Consider the following 22015-nt stretch of genomic DNA (forward strand, 5'->3'; position numbering starts at 1 on the left):
AGCACTGCTGGGAGCAGAGCATGTCCTTTGGACCCAGGGTTCCTGTGCAGAGAAGCTCCTAGCCTAGGGTAAGACTGATGAGAAGGACCTTTCTCCAGAGCTAACAGAGAAAGCCTTCCTCTAGAGCTGACGTCCTGAATTTGGACTTTTAGCCTACTATACTGTGAGGAAATAAATTTCTCTTTGCTAAAGCCATCCACTTGTGGTATTTCTGTTATAGCAGCATGAGATAACTAAGACAGTGAATACTCATGAAAGTACTTCAAATGCAAATTTATGTATACATTTCCAGAATTGTATAGTTTGATTCCACAATGGAAAGGAATTGTTCCATATGCCTTTTCACCATGAGAAATTAATGGTACCTTGTTAGTATCTGTTATGAAGTATGCTACTGAAGTACGACTTGATTGTGTTGGTAGAAGGAATGTGATTCCCTCATAGTTATGAAAAAAATGACTCAATTTTCGAATTAAACATGAGACCCATGAAACATTCTGAATAAAACAGGACCAAGATACAATGCCAGTGGTTAAATATGAATCCAACCCATATATATTTTATTTTGGTTCTTTTGATTAAACTCCCTCCTCTAAGAATTGCTCTCTTCATTTTCCAAGAGCAAGACTAATTTTTCATTAATCTTTAGTATAAAAAACTATAGCAATTACAAGGTGATGCTGTAATGCAATCCACCAACACTGCGCGGTACCCATGTTGTATCTGATTTCTAGACAGCGAGAGGCCATTAGAAAAAAGGGGAATAATATGGATTACTCCATGTACACCATGTTCTTCTGATCCTCTGTACTTCTGTGCTGGGTTAAATAATCTGGTACAATGGCTACACAGAACTCACATTCCATACTCACAATTATGTGAGTTTTATTATGGAAATAACAGGTGACAATAAAAGATCATTAAAAACATTCTACAACTCAGGATCAGAATCTGCAAGCAAGTAGGTAGTCTCCCTTCTTAAGCGCAGGACAGCTCTCTCATCTCCTCTTGGCAGAGTTAAAGGCTTTGCTACGCATATTACATTTGTAAGTTCTCTGTGCCAAACGAATTCTCTGATGTTCTATAAGGTTTGCTCTTTGGGTGAAAGCCTTCCCACATTCATTACATTTGTAAGGTTTCTCTCCAGTATGAATTCTCTGATGTTCCACAAGGTGTGTTCTTCGGATAAATGCCTTACCACATTGAATACACTTGTAAGGTCTCTCTCCAGTGTGAATCCTCTGATGAGTTGTAAGGCCTGAATTTCGACTAAAGAACTTTCCACATACATTACATTTATATGGTTTCTCACCAGTATGGATTCTCTGATGTCTAGTTAAGTGTGAGCCTTTAGTTAAGGATTTTCCACATACATTACATGTGTAGGGTTTCTCTCCAGTATGAATTCTTAGATGAGCTTCCAGGTGTCCATTTTGACTGAAGACCTTCCCACACACATCACAATTATATAGTTTCTTTCCAGTATGAATTCTCTGATGGGCTGTAAGGCCTGAATATCGACTAAAGGTCTTGCCACATATATTACATTTATGTGGTTTTTCACCAGTGTGGATTCTCTGATGTCTAGTCAGGTTTGAGCCAAAGTTAAAGGCTTTGCCACAAATACTACATCTGTAAGGTTTCTCTCCAGTATGAATTCTCACATGATCTTCAAGATGTCCATTCTGACTGAAGACCTTCCCGCATACATTACATTTGTATAGTTTCTTTCCAGTATGGAGTATTTGATGTTCAGATAGGGTTGAGCCACTGTAAAAGGCATTGAGAATTTTGTTATGGGTTATAATCAATCCTTTGTCATTCCTTTCATCATCTCCCCACGAACTCTCCAACTGATGCATATTTTCCCTGACTTGCCTGAAGTCAAAATCCTCAGTACCATGACTTTCATATCTCTCCAACATCACTCTCTGGAATAACTCTCCTTTATTAATGATCTCTTTTGGTGATAATTCCTGGATCACAGATGTAGAAAAGACATCTAAAAGATATAAAGAACCATAGGCTTCGAATTAACACCAATTAGAAAATATTTAACATTGAAAAACGTAATTTTCTGTCAAAAACAATACTTATAATTAACAGTTTTGAAACTTCTACCCAAAGGACTTTACATTTTAGGAACACAAAATTAATAGAATTCCTCAATAATGAAAGGATGATTTCATGTAATTCAAATGATTTTTAGGTAAGCTGAGTTTCAAACACTATATGACCATACTACTTATGCAACGTAAAAACACACAAGCCCTAAGAGAATGCCACCATCCTAAAGAAAACATGAGTTGATAAAGGTTTGTGGCAGCCTCATATTAAAAAAAAAAAATTATATTGAAGTATGTTGATGCATACATATTGTTTACAATTAAAAACAAACACAGAACTATGCAATGTAATGGTAAGTAATCCTGAGTAAAGTTTTCTAATGAAGAAGATAAGTGGCAATTTGGAATTCTAAAACAAAAAGAGCACGAGTAAGGTAAGGAAGAATTTAAGTAAACACTGATGTAAGAATAACAAAACTATCTATATCCATGTAGAATAGGCATTTGCAACATTAACAACTGGTACACAGCTGTTTTATTCCATAATAGATACTGAAAAACAATCACCTGTAAATCATAATGAAAGTTAATAAACAACACAATCTAGTAAACCATGAATAATCCCGCAAGTGCATAATAAGTAATTGCAAAAATACAAAATTATAGTCTGTGGAATTATCAAGAATTCTCCTTTGAGAGGATTAAAGGAGAATTTCAGAAGGATACAGTAAGAGAAGGAGAATATGTGTTCAGAATACCTGACTTTTGAAATATCATGTTCAAGTAAACACATAATATTAAAATAATAAATACAGTTATTTGCCCTTAATGGGTAAATAAACCAAAGCGCAGGATGGCTTGTATACAAGGGTGGTGTTAGTCGTAGCAGTTAAATGTAGAAACATTTTCTGATAACTCCACTGGTACCCACAGAGGAATTCATTGTGCAGAGAGGTGGTCGGCAACCTAAGCAGCCAACAGTAACCAGAGAACAACAGTACAGCACCGGGATGTGAATCAACAAGGAACAGGTGAATGTCTTACTAAATTCAGTTTTAAAGAAATACAAGGAACATATCAGTCTTCAAATGTTAAGTGAAGAATGTAATTTCCAAACCTTTATTAATTTTGTGGAAAACGCAGGCATTATAATAAGCAGGAGTGAAGAAGTACAGGAAGTGCAAGAAATTGGCTAAGTTTCTTGTTAAACACAAGAAATTTAAATATTAGTTTGATATACAAAGATGTTTATGATGAATCTAGACAGCAAGAATAACTAATGAGGCACTTGCACCAAAAGAAAACCTTATTAAAATATAAACAAAACCCAACAAACTATGTTTAGAAAATTTAAAATATACTATGGAAAAAGCAACATATTTCATGTAACAAATTATGACATGTTAATTCTATGGTATTTGTCGGATTAAAAAACAGTCACTTAAAACAAAGGATATATTCCAAAGACATCCAAAATTCCTAATGTGAAACACTCAATTAATTTAAATGGGAAAAGTAAACTCTGATAGCGCAGTGTAGTGAATTGCTATTATATGGCCTTCTAGCCATGGTAAGGAGCTGCGGTGGCTCAGCGATTAAGTGCTTGGCTCCTAACCAAAAGGATGGTAGTTCAAACCCATCCAGCCGTTCCAAGGGAGGAAGACAAGGCGATCTGCTCCCATAAAGTTTACAGCCAAGAAAACCCTATGGGGAAGTTCTACGCTGTCACATGGGGTTGCTATGAGTCAAAACTGACTTGATGGACCTAACAACAACAAGCCATGGTCTTGTAAGTCCCACAAAATGATTCATGTGACTATACAAATAAGGTGCTTATGGCCCATCAAAAGGATCAGACACTTTTCAAAAGCAAATAAGGTGCATTGAACCTTTGTAGGGGATTAGTAAGTTTTGCCATTCTGCTAGGCTTAAAAGGAGGCAATCCTAGAGGTTGCGTGAAATCTCACTACCATCAAGAAGAAGAGTTGGGATTGGAGCGTGTTCTTCGGACCCAAGGTCCTTCATTGAGAATGTCCTAGATCTAGGAGACAGAGACAGCTGTAACACCAGAGGCGACACAAGGCGGTTAAGAAGTGATGGCAAGCACAAGAGAGACTAGCAGCAGAGAAACAGTGACAGTAGAACCAGGACACCAGTGCAAGAAGGCACTGTGGTCTTCCTGGACCATGGAGTGAGGTGGCTACAGTGGGCATGCTGACCCAGAGCGAGAGAGCTGAGGAGGCTTGCGGGCAGTTTGGGGTGCACTGAGGCACTTGTTGGCGGTGCTAGGCTCGCCAACCCATAGTGAAAGAGTTGAGTACTTTCAGGCCGAGGCTTACTAGTGGAATGGGGTGCCTCCAGGCACGTACTGGCAAAGCTGAAGAAATTTGTAACACTTGCCCAAGTAGGGTAGGGGCAATGCCTGAGCAGGGATTAGGCCAAGAGTGATGGCCCAGGCTGAGAGCAAAGGCTCGGCAGCAGCAGCCAAGAAAAAGCTGTCCTGATTGAAGAACTGTTTCCTGAGTTGCTACCTCCAAGTTGATCCTGAATTGTAAACTGTTATTTCCATAATAAACCCCATAACTGTGAGTATGGTCTGTGAGTTGTGAGGTCACTGCAATGAATTATCGAACCCAGCGAAGAATTAGAGACTGTCATGGGAGGGACGACTGGTGTCAGAATTGATGAAAAGATTGGAATGCAGGAATGTCTGACTTCCACCTCACAAGAACCAGCTTTTTAGGGTGCTGGCAGAGTAGGGTGCTCCCAGACACTTGTCTGCAGAGCTAAAATAGGTGTAACACTTCCCAAGCAGGGTAAGGGCTTAACAGGGTTCCTGCCCTGAGAAGGCCAAGAGGGGCCCATCCTCAGGGGGCCAATAGGACACTTGTCCTCAGGGGGATGAGAGGAGGCCTGTCTTCAGGGAGTTTTGATGAGGCCTGCACTGCCGAAAGGGGTTTGCATGGCAGAGAGAATGGTCTGCTTGCTTGCATAGCTGAGAGGAGCTGACAGAGCTGTCCTGCACTAAACTACATGCTTCCTGAACCTGATCCTGAGTCACAGTTTGTTGTTCCTATCCTGTATTACTTCCCTAATAAACCACGTAACTGTGAGTGTGGTCCGTGCGTTGTGTGGCCACTGCAACATATTATAGAACCCAACAACAAAGCAGAGTGCTGTGGGGAGGATGGCTGGTGTCAGAATTGGTAAAGGTTGGAGAGTGGAGGTATGTCTAAACTCCACCTGATAGGTATCAGCTTTGGACTGATCCTGATCGTGATCCTCATTCTCCCTGAAGCTGGATAAGATCTGACACTACAGCCACGACCCTACTGCTACTGCACTGCAAACAAGAAAGGATACAAATGAAGACAAACAAAGGAACAGGTCTACGAGGAGTCCTGAGCTAACTTTCCAAAGGGAGTGGTCCCGGTTTAAGTCTTGTATGTCCCCAGGGACTGTCCCAGGAAAAACAATCCTCCCAAGAACAGATGTTCTTGAGAACCAGCATGCCCCTAGATCTTCCGAGTTCAAAGTCTTCCATTGGCTTCACTGCATGGTCATGCTTGAGACCTCATTGCATAGTCATGATTGATACATTCATACATGACTGATTAATTCATGTCCCACTCCCTTTCAGAGGTTAGCTGGTAAGGAGGGGTCTGTGTAGCCACCACTCATTTGAACAAATTCTAAAGTGTTGCCTGCCATTTTTAGATAACAAAGACACCTCACCTACCCGAGAAATTCCAAAGGTTATCTTTCACAAACCAAATACAAAGGCCAAATTGAGTTCTTTGACTAACAGAGATTTGAACAGATGGGGAGGTCTTGTAAAAGCCTTATGTAGCTTCCTGGGCCTCATATGCAATGGAAGAGCTGGCAGTGTTTTGCTGTCTCCTGAGAAGGTCTCCCAAGAGTGTGTAATGAGAATGGGCAATGTAGGCTTCAGCTCTGACCTGTATGAACTGAGTATCAGATGTAATCAAGTACAGAAGGAGAAACTAAGAGGGCAAGAAGATGCCTTTGAAACAGGCCTCCTAGTCCTTCTCAAAGCCAAGCCACCAAAGGCCTTACAGGGACCACATAATAGCATGCTGTAGGTCATAACAGACTTTGTCTCTGCTCAAGCTGGAACAGCAGTGGAGGATAAACTCTTACATGTCTGAAGAGAGTGATACATGAAAGGGATAGACAGGAGAATGAAGAAAAAATGTTTCCTTTGAGATGTTACAATAAAATAAACTTGCGTTTTCCCATTTAGGGGGTTTGCCAAACAATATTTAATGGTGTGGTTTCTTCTCTAACCATCTGAGCTCTTACCTTCTTGATACATCCTCACCTACCTGGGTCATATGCTATATCCATCATGGTGTACAGAGTCCAGGGCTCTGTCTTTTTCTTTAAAATGGAGATACCATTCATCTCAGAAGAAGAGATTCCTGTTTATAAGAAAAAGAAACATGATATGCTGTAGCTTTTCCAGAATAAAATCCAAGTTATTTGTTCAGCTTAAAACATCAGATGATTCTAGAAAATTATTTCAAAAGTTCATGTACTGACTGCCTCCTTGAAAATGGTTAAGAAATATGTTAATATGCAGATATGCAGCTATTTTCCAATAACTATTGAATCAAAAGCAAAGAAGGAAAGTCATGGAATTGGACATATTAAAAGTAAGCCATGAGGTACACGTAGAAACCTGTACAAATGTATTTTTTTGCTGTGTATATTCTCAACAAGACAAATTATAAAAAAAAAAAAAAAAACAAACCCATTGCCATTAAGTCGATTTTGACGCAAAAAGCTTCTTAGAAAAAGCCAGTTAGCTGTTTACTCATGTCTGCATTTTAACTATGCTTCCTAGATTAATGTGATTAAAATTTTAAGTTTTTGAAAAAAGGTATGATTAACTGTTTTAACACAAAAGAGATTAAAAACATTACTCACTTGTTAGGCAACAGAAAGGAAAACAAATACTCAAGTACTTCATCCTTTTACCAGCATTAGTTAACATGTATTACAAAATTTTATCAGAAAATACTACTTTCAGCAATAGAATAAATTAATACAATATATTTTTTAAACACAAAGTAAGTCATAAGGTTTTGTGCTTACTCAAGCCCTGGAAACAGCTATGTTCTAGTGTGAAGTGGGCAGATCATCTGAAGAAAGAGGAAGACTAAAGTCCAGATATTGCTTTATGAAGTTTTCATTTCTGAATCAACTTCAATCTTGCCTTAGAAACAGAGATTTCAGAATGTATCAAGCAGGGTTGGGGCTTCCAATAGACACACAAGGGAAAACGCAAAGACACACAGGGCAGATCCTGACTTCTGGAGAGAAGTTATGCTCACCCAGGGAGACCAGGTTCCTGTAGTTCTCCAACATCACGTCCCTGTACAAAGCCCTCTGAGCAGGGTCCAGGCATTCCCACTCCTCCTGAGAGAATTCTATGGCCACATCCCTGAATGTCAACAGTCCCTGCAATAGAAAACACATCTCACCAAGTGCAGAAGGGAAACCTCTAATTTTCCAGAAAATGATAGAAATGTATACAAATCAATTCTGTTGATGTCAGCATTTTGACAGATCCACATATGATAACATTATGCGAGTTATATGTCCCCTAATTTTGTTTTGTCATATCTTTCCACCAGAATATATGAAATCCAGTTAACCTTTTCCTGTGGTCAATAAAAGAAATTCATCTCAGTTCAAACTAGTAAGTGGCAGAGCCAGCACCTGAACACAGGTGGACAGGCTTCAGCACTGAATCTAAAGAATCAAACAGTTAAGTAACAGATACAGCATTGAAAGGACGTTCACAAAGGGATTCAAAACAGCCCTCTGGAAATTTGTGAGGTTCAATATGTAGGATATGTCCATACTCATCAGAAGAACCCTCTTTCAGGGTTGGCAATTAACTGAAGCTGGCAAGTAGATATCCTGATATGCTTGTTTGAGGTGACATCCTGGGTCCAGGAAATGAATGGAAATTGGGGTGGTGCAGCAATGCAGAGATGGACCAAATCTGGACATATACTCTTTCATCTAGTGAGACACAAAATGCCAATAAGAACCGTTGTGTCTGCAGGAAGAGAGACATAGACTGGAGATGGCTGTGGGGCAGATTCCTACAGGGAAGGCCCTACACATAGCTGGCACATCAGACTGATGCTGGCAGCCCTGGGATGCTACACTTACTCTGAACTGGACTTTGCTTATCCTGAGGTAGATGCAAATAGTCAGAGTACTATTAAAGATCCAGAACAGAAGATTCCGCATCAATCAGGACGGCTGAGTCATATTTCTTCAGACAAAGGAACATGCTTTTATCCTCAGAGTAACAGTTTGATAGAAAATTGGAACAGGAAATTGAAACATTGCTTCTCTAAAACGGGGAGATAAAGGCAGGAACGGCTGGCTTACACACCTTCACAAGTGTGTGCTCACACTCAATATCAGAAGGAAAGGGAGAATCCCCAATGAATAGATTTCTCTGACTTTTCTGGTGGATCTGGGGAGGATGCTGGTATGATTATACACTCTTTCCCATATCACTTCAATTCTTGTCTCTTTTCCCCACATAACCTCAATTATTTCCCCATTGTCTGATGCTATGGTCCAGGACCTGAGCTGCAACCAGGGTGAGTAATGGAAGCAAGGATGATTCCTAAGGAAAAACTGTAACTAATGACTGTGAGTGGACTGACAGGGAGACACCTTCTGGGTAGCACTGCTGCTGGCAATCTAGACCAGTACAGTGGCCGCACTGAAAGTCCCTTCTGAAGATGGAAAAGTTTGTATATAAACAGATGAAAGGAAAAAGAGTAGCTGTGTGTAAAGGAATGACTGAATGGGTTGTACAATGAGAGAAATACAAAAATTACATTAATGCTTGAAAAGAGGCTTAGAGTAAGAGATGATGTCTCTAAGCTCAATTATACAATGCCTGAAAGGGTGACCAGACCACTCTTGCTTCTGGAATCTGACAAGATTAGATGGAAGTACGTTACAAAACTGAGTGGCCTGGGAGGAGTTTTACAATACAATGTGATGACGGATTAAGCCTAATGACTAACGCCTAATGGCTGATTTGGGACTCTAGCAATATGTCAGTTTCTTTTGAATCTTATTTTTCACATTATGGTGTAACACTGACACTGCTGAGTACCAATCTTGATGGTTAAAAGTATTGGGTAATTGACTTAAAACCTCCACCAGATGTAATAAGTAACTGGCCTGAGGAAAAACTGGTGGGAGAGAAAGGTACAAATAGTGGTAGCATGAGGGGAGGAGAAAAGTAAATCCTTCAAATGTTAGGCATTAAAAGAAACCCATGGCCAAAGGACAGCAGGTGGTTGTGAGGTAATGAATCACTTTGTTGTTGTGTGCAGAGTGGATTTTGACTCATAGTGACCCTCAAGGACAGAGTAGAACTGCCCCATAGGATTGCCTAGGCTGTAATCTTTATGGGAGCAGATTGCCAGGTCATTTCTCTCACGAAGCTGCTGATGGATTCGAATAGCCAATCTTTCAGTTAGCAGCTGACTGCTTAACCATTGTGGCACCAAGGCTCCTTAAATGAATCATCTTACAGAGAGCTATTTGGCCTTTGTCCTTGGTTCCTGACAGATGTTGTTGCTGTTGGACGCATTTAAGTTGATTCTGGCTCATAGAGACACCATGTGACGGGGCAGAACTTCCCCACAGGAATTTTTTTACTATAATCATTATGGAATCAGATCACGAGGTCTTATTGCCTTGGAGTCGCTGTGTGGGTTCGAATCATCAATATTTTGGTTAACAGCCGAGTACTTAACCATTGTGCAACCAGGGCTCCTTTTTCCTGACAGATAAACCCATTGAATTTTCTGAGTAATTGAGGTACATTATGGATTGAACTGTGTTCCCCAAAAATATGTGTCAACTTGGTGAGGCTGTGATTTCCGGTATTGTGTGGTTGTCTTCCGTTTTGTGATCTGATGTAATTATCCTCTGTTTTGTGATGTGCTGTAAATTGCCTCTTATGCATATGAAAGCTGGACAATGAATAAAGAATGCCAGAGAAGAAATGAATTTGAATTATGGTGTTGGCAAAGAATACTGAATATAACATGGACTGCCAGAAGAATGAACAAATTTGTCTTGGAAGAAGTACAGCCAGATTGCTCCACAGAAGTAAGGATGGCAAGACTTGGACTTACGTACTTTGTACATGTTATCGGGAGGGACCAGTCCCTGGAGAAGGACATTGTGCTTGGTAAAGTAGAGGATCAGTAAAAACGAGGAAAACCCTCAAGGAGATAGACTGACACAGTGGCTGGAACAATGGGCTCAAACACAGCAAGCAGTGTGAGAATGGCACAGGACCAGGCTGTGTTTCGTTCTGTTGTACATAGGGTTGCTATGAGTCGGAATGGACTCAGTGGCACCTAAGAACAATAACAACATAGGTTAATGAGGCAGGATTAGGGTTGGGTGTCATCTTGAGTCACACTGTCTTACAAGAAGGTTTGATTCAAGTCATGCTCTTACTCAAGTCACACACTTGCACGTACTCCAGTCACACCTTTACTTGAGTCACATCTTTTGTCTTACAAGAGACAAATGGAAAGAGAAGCAACCAGAAACAGAGGGACCACATCACCATCAAGTAAGAAGATCCAGGAGCGGAGTGCATCGTTTGGACCGGCGTCCCTGCGCTGAGAACCTCTTAGACCCAGGAGACAGAGAACTTTAACACCGGAGACAGCGTAAGATGGCTAGAAGTGGCAACAGAGAACTGGTAGCAACAGAACCAGGAGGCCGGTAGGAGATAGCAAAGGGGGTGTGCCAACCAATGGAGCGAGAGAGCTGAGTGCCTTCTGGTAGGAGTCCTGCTGGCAGAGTCGGATGCCTCTGGGTACTTGTTGGTGGAGCTAGGTAACCAAGAATAAGTTGCAGTCGCTACCTACCAAGGCTGGTTGGTCTATTTGAACTTTGGAGAATGTATATTCCACATTTGTGAATATTACTGGTTCCTATCCATAAAAATTCTCAGAAGAAAATTGTGTTCAAATGGGGACCAGAGAAACAGGAGGCTAAGTCTGAATTTCAGAAAGTGGTCCTTAGGCCCTTATAATCCACATTCTGACATGATTTTGGAGGTGTCTGCCACGTTCTTACGCAGACTGGAGCTTATGACAAAAACCTGAGAATGCCGCCCTACGGTGACCGCTGGGATTCTGGACTAGAAAGTGTCCAGATGCTGAAGCACAACACATGCCATGTGAAAGGCAGTTATTTGCCTGCTGTTAGGTGATGACTGACTGCCTCAATGACAGAAAGACATAAAATAATCATGAGATCTAAAATAACGTCAGAGAAACACTCTAATAAGGAAGGTGGTGCCCAAAATAGCTCTATAATAAAATAGAAACGGTTCATATAAGAACAAGCTACTAGGGGAATGCTGGGAGGCAGACACCATATCTATGAGCAGGTAGCTTCTTTCATCATAGGTCCTACCCTGGAATGACCTGAAAAGCTGCCAGAACCTACTACTACATGGACAGTGCCCTATGAACAGCTTTCTGTTGACGAGCATAAGGCTGCTTGGTTCACAGATGACAGTTCCAGGGTACATGGACAACACGTGATATGGACAGCTGCTGCATTAAGACCAGCAGACAGAAAGACTGTGATTGAAGAAGGTAAGAACAGTTCAGCCCAAAGGGTTGAACTGCATGCTGTCTTCTTAGCCATGATGGAAGAACTGGGCAATGTTGACAGCCTGTATGTTTGGATTTTTACAAATTCATGGCCAGTGGCTAATGGTCAGGCAAATCGGTAATGGAAAATTGGACCATTAAGGGGACACCCATGTGAGGTATGGACCTATGGAAAGCACTCTAGAAATTTAGAGGGCGCATCAGAGTTGGACAATCGATGTCCATCAGAAGAACCTCCGTCCTAGATCAGAAGGCAATTAGAATCAGCAAGCGGACCTCTTGGTACACTAACATGAGGTGGCCAATTGTATCCATGAAATGAGTGGACATGAGGATGCTGCAGCAATGCAAAGATGGGCTGAATCTAGACCCATCCCCCTTGCACTCTCTGAGGCACAATGTACCAATAAGGACTGCTCTGTCTGCCAGCAAGAAAGACAGAGGTTGCAGATGACTATGGGGCAGATTCCCCAGGGAGAAGGCCCTGCACATAGCTGGTAAGTTGATGGTATTGGACAAATGACACCAGTGACACCAGGTAGCTACAAAGATTCCTCACAGGAATAGATACTCTGGAGTGGGCTTTGCATATCCCGGGACAGATGAAAATGCCAAAAACACCATTAAGGGACCAGAACAAAAGATACTGTACCAATTTGGACCGCTGAGTTATATTTCATCAGACCAAGGAATACACTTTACAGCCCATGGGGTGTAGCAATGGCCCAGGAAACACCATATTAAATGGACATAACATGTTGTGTACCACCCTCAGAGTAATGGTTTGATAGGCAATTGGAATGGGGGGAGATAAAGGCATGAAGGGCTGCCTTTATCAGTGTGTGTTCACATTCAACATGAGGCGGGCAAAAGGAGGATCACTACTGGACAGATTCCTATGCTTCTCTGGGGGATCTGGGGAAGAGGGGTAGGAGAGGACACTGGTGTCACTGTACAGCTCTTCCCCACACCACTTAAAATTGCTTTTTAACTGCCAAATGCTGCGATCCTAGAACCAAGAATGCAGCTGCAGGTGCCGGAAGCAGGGGTGATCCCTAAGCAAGAGACTGTAACACTGAACCTATATGCCAGAATTCCCAAGGGCCTAAAGGGATGGACTGTACTTTCCCCCTCATCAAGAAAAACTGGGGAAGACAGTGAATACTGCTGTATTGCATACTCGTAGAGATAGCCTGCTAGTATCATATCTATGTTAACACTACCCAACATGAATGGGAGAGGACTGAGGGAGAAGCACTTCCTAGACTGGTCTAGCTACCAGCAATCTGGACTAGCACAGCAGTGGAACCTGATGTCCCTACCCAAGGTGGAAAAGTTTCGTTAAATGACAAATGAAAGAGAAGGAGAAATAATAACTGAAGGTAAAAGAATGAATAAATGGCTTATACAGTGGGGGAAATCTAACATGCTGATAAACTCGAGAGAGACTCAGAGCAAGAGCATAATCTTCTCTCAGTTACATTTTATCAGGGGACAGAGAAGGTGAAGCTGAGACAACTTTTGGAGAACCTGATCAAATCAGGTGGATAACTGCAGCAGACCTGAATGGCTGGTACCTGAGTAACCTCACCCTGAAGACTCTCTGCCCTACTGAAGGACTATTTGTTAATGACTGGTTAACAAATGACTGCTCTTCTAGCCATTAGCCCTTTCATACTTAAAGGGTTAACTTCAAGTATGAAAGGGCTAATGGCTAGAAGAGCCAGGGGGTGGCCTGTAGTGCAGTATATTACTTAATATGGCCCTTCTAGCTATAGTCTTTGTGACTCCATACCATGACTGGGTGGGACCATGCAAATAAGGTGCTTGTGGTCCACCAAGGGGACTGGACAACTGGCTACTAATGCAAATAAGGTAGATGGAACCCTTGTGGGGGTGGGACGATGCAAATAAAGCGTATGGAACTCTGGGGGATTAGTCAGTTTTGCCATTCCGTTAGCCTTAGAAGGAGACTCGGAGAGCAGGAGGAACTGTTAACATGGAAGACAGCGAGAGATGGCAGTGCGGTGCAGCAGTAGAAGAGTGATAGCAGCATGAGAGGGCAAGGACCAGGACACTGGTGCAAGATGGCTGTGGTTGGGCTTGCCAACCCATGGAGCTGAGAGTTTTAACGCTTGCCCAAGAAGGCCCCCAGGAGTGCCAGGCACAGACAGTGAGAAGCTGCTGTCCTGATCAAGGAACCACATCCTGGGTTATTCCTGTTACTTCCAAATTGATTCCGATCTCAAGTTGTACTGTTACTTCCCTAATAAACCACTTAACTGTAGGTACCGTGAGTTCTGTGAGATGTTTCAGCAAATTATGGAACCCAAAGATGGGAGGGGGAATAATGAGAGGAGGGGGAGTAGTTGATGTTAGAGATGATACAGTGGTAGAGCAGTTTGGAAAAGTTGGGTATTTGGAACATGTTTAACCTCTGCCTCATCTGAACCAGCTTTGTGCTAATCCTTATAAAAGACATTATTCATTTAACACAGGAGACAGCTGTAACGCCGGAGATGGTGCAAGACAGTGAGAAGTGGCGCAGAGATCCGGCAGCAGCAGAACCAGGAGACTGACAGGAGATGGTGAAGTGGGTGTGCTGACCCATGGAGCTAGAGAGCTGAGTGCCTTCAGGCAAGAGGCTTGCGGGTGGAGTGGGGTGCCTCGGAGCACTTACTTTGGAGCTAAATATCTTTGTCTAAGACTTGCCCAATCAGGGCAGAGGCTGGGCTGGGGTGGTGGGGGAGAGGCAAAGAGAGAGACAGACCTTCTCCCTATCTCCCACCCAGGCCTAGTATGAAGGCTTTCATATGATGCTATCCAAATGGAGCCTCTTCACAAGTCCCATGTCACTGGTCATGGTGAGATGGAATCTGTGGGGGTGAAAGAGGACTGAAGTCAGGCCCTGAGTGAGCGCAAGCGAACAAGTCAGGCACGACACATCAGGATCAGAGGAGATGAGCAAATTCTCAGGGTAGCATTTCAGGAAGGAGAGGACAGTGCCACCAACCAAGAATATGCCTGTTACCTGGGAAAGAGCCATTCCAGACGCCTTTCTTTCCTCCTCTTCCTTCTGGCTTCGTTCTCAGGCAAGATCAGTCTTGAAAAGTCAATCCTGAGTGTCAAAAATATGCTCTTAAATTCTTAGAATCAGCACACCCCTTCCTGTGCCACAACCACATACACAGGGAGGACCTCATTTGGGGAAAGACAGTCCCTGCTGCCCACTGCCCCATGAGGGACTCAGAAACAATAACTTCCTACATGGAGACCAACAGGTGAGTTCATCACCCTCCCCTCTGGCGGAGCCCACACTCTGCTGCTGCAGGGGGATGAGGGGTACACTGATCCCCCCACATTCAGGTCCCAGACCAGCACTGACACCACACCCTGTGCACAGCAGAGCCTTCCCACCTCCCCTGGATCAGGGACTAGTTTCACCCTCAGAAATGGAGGGCCCAGAGCCTTGGTGCTCACGGCTGCATGCAGATTAGAATCACCTGGGGCACTTTAACCATTCTTGAGCCTGTACACCACCCAGAAGATTTCATGGGGAATCTCTGAGGAGGAGTCACAAGTGATGTATTTGCAAAATGCCTCAGCAATCCAGTGTGAAGCCAGGGCTGAGCTGGCTCAGAGGAAGCAAGGCCAGCACACCTCGCACTTGTGGCTCTGCTCTGCCCATGGACCATGATGTCACAAGGATCCAGCCAGTGCAAGGGCAGAAGAAGAAAGAAACTTGCAGAACACCTACCACGGGCCAGGGGTTCGGGGTGAGGGTGTGGCTGAAATGTTAAATGGGGGTCAGAGATGACTGCCCTGAGAAGGTGATATTAGAATGAAGAACTAAGGAATGAAGGGTGTGTACCAGGCCCATGTGAGGACCTGGGAGATCCAGGCAGAGGGATCACCTATGTGAAGTCCCCGAGGCAATAGGGATTCTGGTCCCAGGAAGAGGCTTGTGTGGCTGGAGCAAAGAAGTGAGCAAGGAGTCAAGGAGGACATGAGGTCAGACAGGTCCTAAGGACGTGGATCAGGAAGGGCCTGGGGTCCTCAGCTGTTTTTCTTCCACACCCCAAGAGAATTTTGGAAACCACGCATTTTCTCACTCATTTTAATATCTAATTTTTCTCTTCATCTTATTCTAAGTTAAACACTTACAAATAATGCACTGTCTTGTCTATATTAAAAAAAAAAATCAAGATATTTATCGGAGTCCAAGGAGGTTGGAGCTGCCCTTATCTGAGACCTGGAGGAGTACAGGGGAAACACGCTTAGGGTTTAAGGTGGAAGATATGCCTGTGAGTGGCCCCAGCAGAGATGTCGAGGAGCTGTCTGGACATATGAGTTTGGAGTTCAGGGGCGAGGTCTGGCCGAAGGTAAAAAATGGGAGACGTCAGGGTGTTTAAAGCTGGATGACATGGAAAGGCCCTGGGTGTAGACAGAGAAGAGAAGAACAAGGACTGTACCCTCGGGTGCTCCCTCCTTCAGAAACCAGGCGGTCCAGGAGAAACCAGAGGAGGAACCTGACGCATGATCAGGAAAAAAACTCAAAAATGAAAGAAATACACAGACAGGTAGATATTTAAAGAATACTGTGATGTCCTGAAAACCAAGAAAAACGTTTTTCCAAAGAAAGGAAGTGATCAACTGTGCAACATGCTGCTGACTGAATCAGGCTTCAGCTTAGGAAAGAAGCTCTGAACAAATTTCTTCATTTTGAATACATGCGCTTTGTTGGAACAAGATTCCGAGTCAATCCAGCACAGCCTCTGACATCTGCACAGAAAGGACAAGAGGGATGAGAGGGGAACATCTCCTTGTAGCTCAGAGCCCACTATTTTAAAAGATCACTCAAGGGAAGCAAACTGAGGATTAGATTAACTGCTTAAGCTAGGTTTTCTCTATTAACAGAAAAGATCATTGACATTCCTACACAGTATACACTGAAACAATCTAACATTATTACCAGGTACCAAAGAATGTTCCCAATTACAAGACAAAAGTAGAAAGCATGCAGTTGTAATAATCTGAGCTTGACCTAGTGAATTAAAAAGGCAAACAATTTCCTGGTGGCACAGCGGCTAAGAGCTCTGCTGATAACCAAAAGGTCAGCAGTTCGAATCCACCAGCTGCTCCTTGGAAACTCTATGGGGCAGTTTTACTGTGTCCTATAGGGTCTCTATGAGTTGGAATAGGCTCAACGGCAACAGGTTTTTTGGATTTTATATGTTTCGCACTCTCACTCTTAATGTTATTTCTTTCTGGCTTTCCTTTTCTCTTGCACCTTTTTTTTTTTTTTTTTAAAGTGTTGTGTTTCCTTAGTTTCTGCTCATTTAGTTCTCCACCATCTCCTCTCCAGAGCCCTGGTGGTGCAGTGATTAAGATCTCGGCTGCTAACAAAAAGGTTGGCAGTTCCAATCCACCAGCTGCTCCTCAAAATCCCTGTGGGGCAGTTCTACTGTCCTGTAAGGCCGCTATGAGTTGGAATCGACTCAGTAGCAACAAGTTAGGTTTGGTTTGGTTTTTATCTCCTCTCCTGCTGTTTCTCCCCTACTCTCTAGTCCTCCTCCTACACTTGTTCAGCCCCACTCCTGCCCTGTATAGGTGGTTACTCTTTCTCCCCAACTTCTCTGATTGTCCCTCATTGTTACATATTTCTCTTTCTCTCTCCCCATATCTCTGTCCCTCTCTGCTCTCCGTTAAGCTCCCTCTGTCGCTACTCCCTGGACCCCAAGCTTGCTGAGTTGCCTCCCTGCTGTTTCTCCCTCTGATCTCACCCCTTGCACCTTTATCTGTCCCTCCAAAAAGTCACTCTGTCTCCCATTGCTCCAACTCTTTTATCCCCTGCCCCCTTTTTACCTTTACTCTGTTGAAATGCCTCCCCCTTTATCATCCAACTCCTAGTAATAAGGGCCCCTCTCCCTTTTGTTCCCTTCACTCTTGCATGATTATCCTTTTTTCTAGTTACATCTATTTTCTCTTCTCCCCTGCTACTTTTCTCGATTTATTCTCTTTCACTGTTAGGGTTTCTTTGCAAGTCCTTCCCCAATCCTCCATTTTGCCATCTGTTTACGGTTCTTCATTGTGTTTTCTAACTTTCAACAGCTATATTTCTCTTGTGGTTGCTCCATGTCTCTCTCACGATCGTCTCATCCTCAGGTGCCCAGGGATGGAGTGAGATGCCAGCCGTCCAGGAAAAGCACATTTTCCAAGGGGTGGGATCGGGGACAGAAGAACACGGGCTGTCATAGGACAGACGCGGATCCCCTCTCCCGACACGGACGGCAGGGAGTAAAGAGTGACTAAGAAGGAGAGGCCGGTGGGGAGGCGGGACCCGGCCCGAGGAAGATGTGAGGTCGGGGTTTCAGTAGAGAAGTGGGGTCTCAGAGTCCCAGGACCAGGAGAGGACGCGGCGGCCCGCGCTGCCCGCCAGGGTCGACACTAGGGCGGGATGTCCCCAGAGACTCCCGGTGAGAACGTGACCCGGCGCAGGCGGGCGGAGATCAGGGAAGGGTTTTGAACAGGGAAACGACGCAGCAGGCGGCGTCTGCACCGCCCAAGGGCAGAAAGGCCGGGGCGGGGACCCACATCAGCGCGATTTTACACCGAAACCGACGCGGATCCCCGGCCGGCGGCGGAGCCCGAGGGCCGGAACGTCTCACGGCCGCGCCGAGATCTCCGGGGGTGGGAAGGGCGGGTGCGGGGACTTTAACGTCCGCAGCGACCCCCGGGCCGGGTGTGGAGAACTCAAGACAGAGAACAGCTGGTTTAAAAGAGAAAGACGGAAATTCACTCACCTGTGTGCCTCGGAGAAACCTGCTTCCACGTCTGTAGTAAACTGCGCAAGCGCCCGCCGGAAAAACCCAGCGGCGTGTGGGCGGGGACAGGGCGGGGCGAGGGGACGGGCCCGTTCTCCGCGGAGGACGCGCTGGGTGGGCGGGACCGAGGCGTCTCTCCGCCAGGCTTCTGGTAGATCTCCGTTTCCCGGTGTTAGACCTTTGAATGTCTGGTTTGTGGAGCAAAGATGCTCTCTACCTACTTTAACTTCATGCTGCAGACAATTTAAGGTAAAAGCCAAGAGTTGTGGAGACCACTTACACTGGAAACCGCTTTGTTTTCCTCCTAAAAAGTTGAAATCGGTTTAAGTCGAAACAATTTTACAAGCTGGGGAGACGCGCTGCCTAGGATAGAAGCGAGAGCGACTTATATGGGCCTGAGACTTTGAGAGAGGGAGGTTGATGTGCAGAAATAGTTGGACCCAGGAACCGCTCCTGATATTAGAATTTAAGTCATTTTAGAAAGCACTGGAGTTGTCAGTGTACAAGATCCAAACTAAAATATGAAATGCAAAACTACTTGTGTGTGCAGTTTCATACTGACGCCCCATCAGAGCATCATTTCCATTTCTATTCCTCATGCACCTAGTAGGCAGAGACTCACCCCTGCTGTGGGTGTGGGGCCTAAAAGACAAAGGCATGTGGTAATTTGGGTCACCAACCTTTGCTTATAAAATACCAATAATGGCTGCGGTAAAAAATAAAATGGAAAATAAATACTGGTGAGAATACGAGGAAATTGTAACTCTTGTCTGTTGGTGTAAATGCAAAATAGTACAGAGTAGTGGAAAACTGGCAATTCTCAAAAATCTTAAGAGTAGAACAACCATATGACCCAGAAATCTCACTGCTTGGAGGTGAGATGGTGGCTCGTGAATGGGGCCAGGGCCAGATGGCAGGAACTAAAACAAAAAACGTTGCCAATCAATTCAGTCCGACTCAACCCCCCAGTGTATCGCAGAGAATGGCTCTATAAGGTTTTTATGGCTGTGACCTTTGGGGAGCAGATGGCCAGGCCTGTCTTCCTGGGCACCTCGGTACTTGAGAACTCTTAAATGTCTTTGGTGTCCTGTCGAGAAGACTTGCTCTCTGCCTATATTTAATTTACTGTTTCAGATAGTTTGAGGTAAAAGCTTAGAGTTGTGTGGGACCACTAACATAAGCTATGATGTCTTCCTCTTGACAAGTTGAAAACGGCTTAAGTTGAAAGGTATTTTTTTGTGAACAGGTCCAAGGAGTGAGGCAAAAGATACTCAGGGTGCAGAGACTGGGTGGGCGGAGGTCTGATGTGCGGTCGTGGTTGGATTCAGAAAAGCCTCCTGCAATGACAATTTAAGTAATTTGATTAAGAGAAGCTTGAGTTGTCTGTGTTGTTGTTAGGTGCTGTTGAGTCAGTTCCGACTAATATGGACACTAGGTACAACAGAACAAAACATTACCTGGTCTTGCGCCATTCCTCATAATCCTTGCTGTGTTTGAGCCCATTGTTGCAGACACTGTGTCAATCTATCTTATTGAGGGTCTTCCTCTTTTTCCCTGACCCTCTACCTTACCAAGCATGATGTCCTTTACCAGGGACTGGTCCCTCCTGATAACATGTCCAAAGTACGTGAGATGAAGTCTTACTGGTCCAGTTGTAAGAATTTTTGTTTCTTTTATGTTGTGGTGTAATCCATACTGACGGCTGTAATCTTGGTCTTAATCAGTAAGTGCTTCAAGTTTTCTTGACTTTCAGCTAGCAAGGTTGTGGCATCTGCATATCGCAGGTATGTAATGAGATCCTCCAATCCTCATGCCACCTTCTTCATATAGTCCAGCTTCTCAGATTATTTGCTTAGCATACAGATTGAATAAGTATGGTGAAAGGGTACAACCCTGACACACACCCTTTCTGATTTTAAATCACTCAGTATCCCCTTGCTTTGTCTGAACTACTGTCTGTTGGTCTATGTACAGGTTCCTCATGAGCACAATTACGTGTTCTGGAATTCCCCTTCTTTGCAATGTTATCCATAATTTGTTATGATCCATATAGTTGTTTATATGACATTTTGAAATTGATAAATTAAAAGAAATAAAACGAGAGGTTCTCAGAGTGTAAGATGGTGGTGAGTACTAATTTCATAGACACGGGAGGGAAATTTTGGGGGGATTAGACAATCTCAATAGTTAGATTGAGGTAGTGTTTACATGACAGATATGTATTTGTCAAAACTCATAGACTTGTTGGAGCCACTATGTCAATCCATCTCATTGAAGGTATTCCTCTTTTTCACTGACTCTCTACCTTACCAAGCATGATGTCCTTCTCCAGGGACTGGTCTCTCCAGATAACATGTACAGAGTATGTGAGACTTTTGTCTCACCATCCTTGCTTCCAAGGAGCGCTCTGGCTGTACTTCTTCCAAGACAGTCTTGTTCGTTCTTCTGGTAGCCCATGGTATATTCAGTATTCTTCGGCAACACCATTAATTCAAAAGGATCAATTCCTTCTCAGTCTTCCTTATTCATTGTCCAGCTTTCGCATGCATGTGAGGCACCTGAAAATATGGCTTGGATCAGGTGCACCTTAGTCTTCAAAATGACATCTTTGCTTTTAAGCAGTTTAAAGAGGTCCTTTGCAGCAGATTTGCCCAATGCAATATATTGTTTGATTTCTTTTTTTTAACCAATCTCTTTTTTCTTTTATTGCTGTAGTTTAAGTGAAAGTTTACATTTCAAGTTAGTTTTTCAAACAAAAACTTATATGTACATTGTTATGTGACCCTAATTGCTCTCCTTATACTATGACAGCACACTCCTCCTTTCCACCCCTGATGTACCATGTCCATTCAACCAGCTCCTAACCCTCTCTGCCCTTTCATCTCACCTCCGGACAGAAGCTGCCCATTGAGTCTCATGGGTCTACTTGAGCTAAGAAACACACTCGTCATGAGTATCATTTTTATGTCCCACAGTCCAGTCCAATCTTTGTCTGAAGAGTTGGCCTCAGAAATTGTTTTAGTTCTGGGTTGACAGAGAGTCCAGGGGCCATGCTTTCCAGGGTTCCTCCAGTCTCAGACCATGAAGTCTGGTCTTTTTACTAGAATTTGAGTTCTGCACCCCACCTTTCTCCTGTTCCATCAGGTACTCTCTGTTGTGTTCCCTTTCAGGGCAGTCATTCGTGGTAGCCGGACACCATCTAGTTCTTCTGGTCTTAGGCTGATGGATCTCTGGTTTATGTGGCCCTTTCTGTTTCTTGGGCTAATACCTTCCTTGTGTCTTTGGTGTTCTTCATTCTCCTTTACTCCAGGTGGTTGGGACCAATTAATGCATCTTAGATGGCCACTTGCTAGCTTTTAAGACCCCAGACGCCACTCACCAAAGTAGGATGCAGAACATTTTCTTAATA

The 22015-nt window shown here is 43.7% G+C and overlaps 2 protein-coding genes across 6 annotated transcripts in view; both read right to left on the minus strand.

The window, feature by feature from the left end:
- Window positions 1-207: 207 nt before the first annotated feature.
- Window positions 208-18645, minus strand: LOC111821509 (zinc finger protein 160-like). Of its 5 annotated transcripts, XM_023736464.1 has the most exons (5): window positions 18586-18645; window positions 14814-14900; window positions 7424-7550; window positions 6413-6508; window positions 208-2002 (listed from the first exon to the last, which is right to left on the minus strand). In XM_023736464.1, exons 2-5 carry the CDS (start codon window positions 14826-14828, stop codon window positions 999-1001), a joined length of 1242 nt encoding a protein of 413 aa, XP_023592232.1. In that variant the 5' UTR covers window positions 14829-14900; window positions 18586-18645; the 3' UTR covers window positions 208-998. The 5 variants fall into 5 exon arrangements, with proteins under 5 accessions (XP_023592232.1, XP_023592236.1, XP_023592234.1 ...); XM_023736468.1 differs by lacking the exon at window positions 7424-7550 and having other exon boundaries at window positions 18586-18595; XM_023736469.1 differs by lacking the exons at window positions 208-2002; window positions 6413-6508; window positions 18586-18645 and adding exons at window positions 6892-7305; window positions 14463-14658 and having other exon boundaries at window positions 7424-8120; window positions 14814-15429.
- The window catches only part of LOC101354353 (zinc finger protein 83-like), a 55361-nt gene continuing 51637 nt past the window's right edge, over window positions 18292-22015 (minus strand). Inside the window, exons 6-7 of the mRNA XM_023736224.1 lie at window positions 18605-18910; window positions 18292-18551 (exon numbers count right to left, since the gene is read on the minus strand). Coding sequence (XP_023591992.1) covers window positions 18292-18551; window positions 18605-18910 — 566 coding nt within the window. The remainder of the gene's footprint in view (window positions 18552-18604; window positions 18911-22015) is intronic.

The sequence above is a fragment of the Trichechus manatus genome, unplaced genomic scaffold, assembly GCF_000243295.1.
Source record: "Trichechus manatus latirostris isolate Lorelei unplaced genomic scaffold, TriManLat1.0 scaffold00087, whole genome shotgun sequence".
Lineage (NCBI taxonomy): Eukaryota > Metazoa > Chordata > Mammalia > Sirenia > Trichechidae > Trichechus > Trichechus manatus.

Excerpts from the sequence above, each read along its gene's own strand:
- LOC111821509 (XM_023736464.1), bottom strand. Across the intron at positions 6,509-7,423 it reads CAGGAACCTGGTCTCCCTGG|GAATCTCTTCTTCTGAGATG; the intron begins GTGAGCATAACT and ends TCTTATAAACAG. Across the intron at positions 2,003-6,412 it reads GGATATAGCATATGACCCAG|ATGTCTTTTCTACATCTGTG; the intron begins GTAGGTGAGGAT and ends TATATCTTTTAG.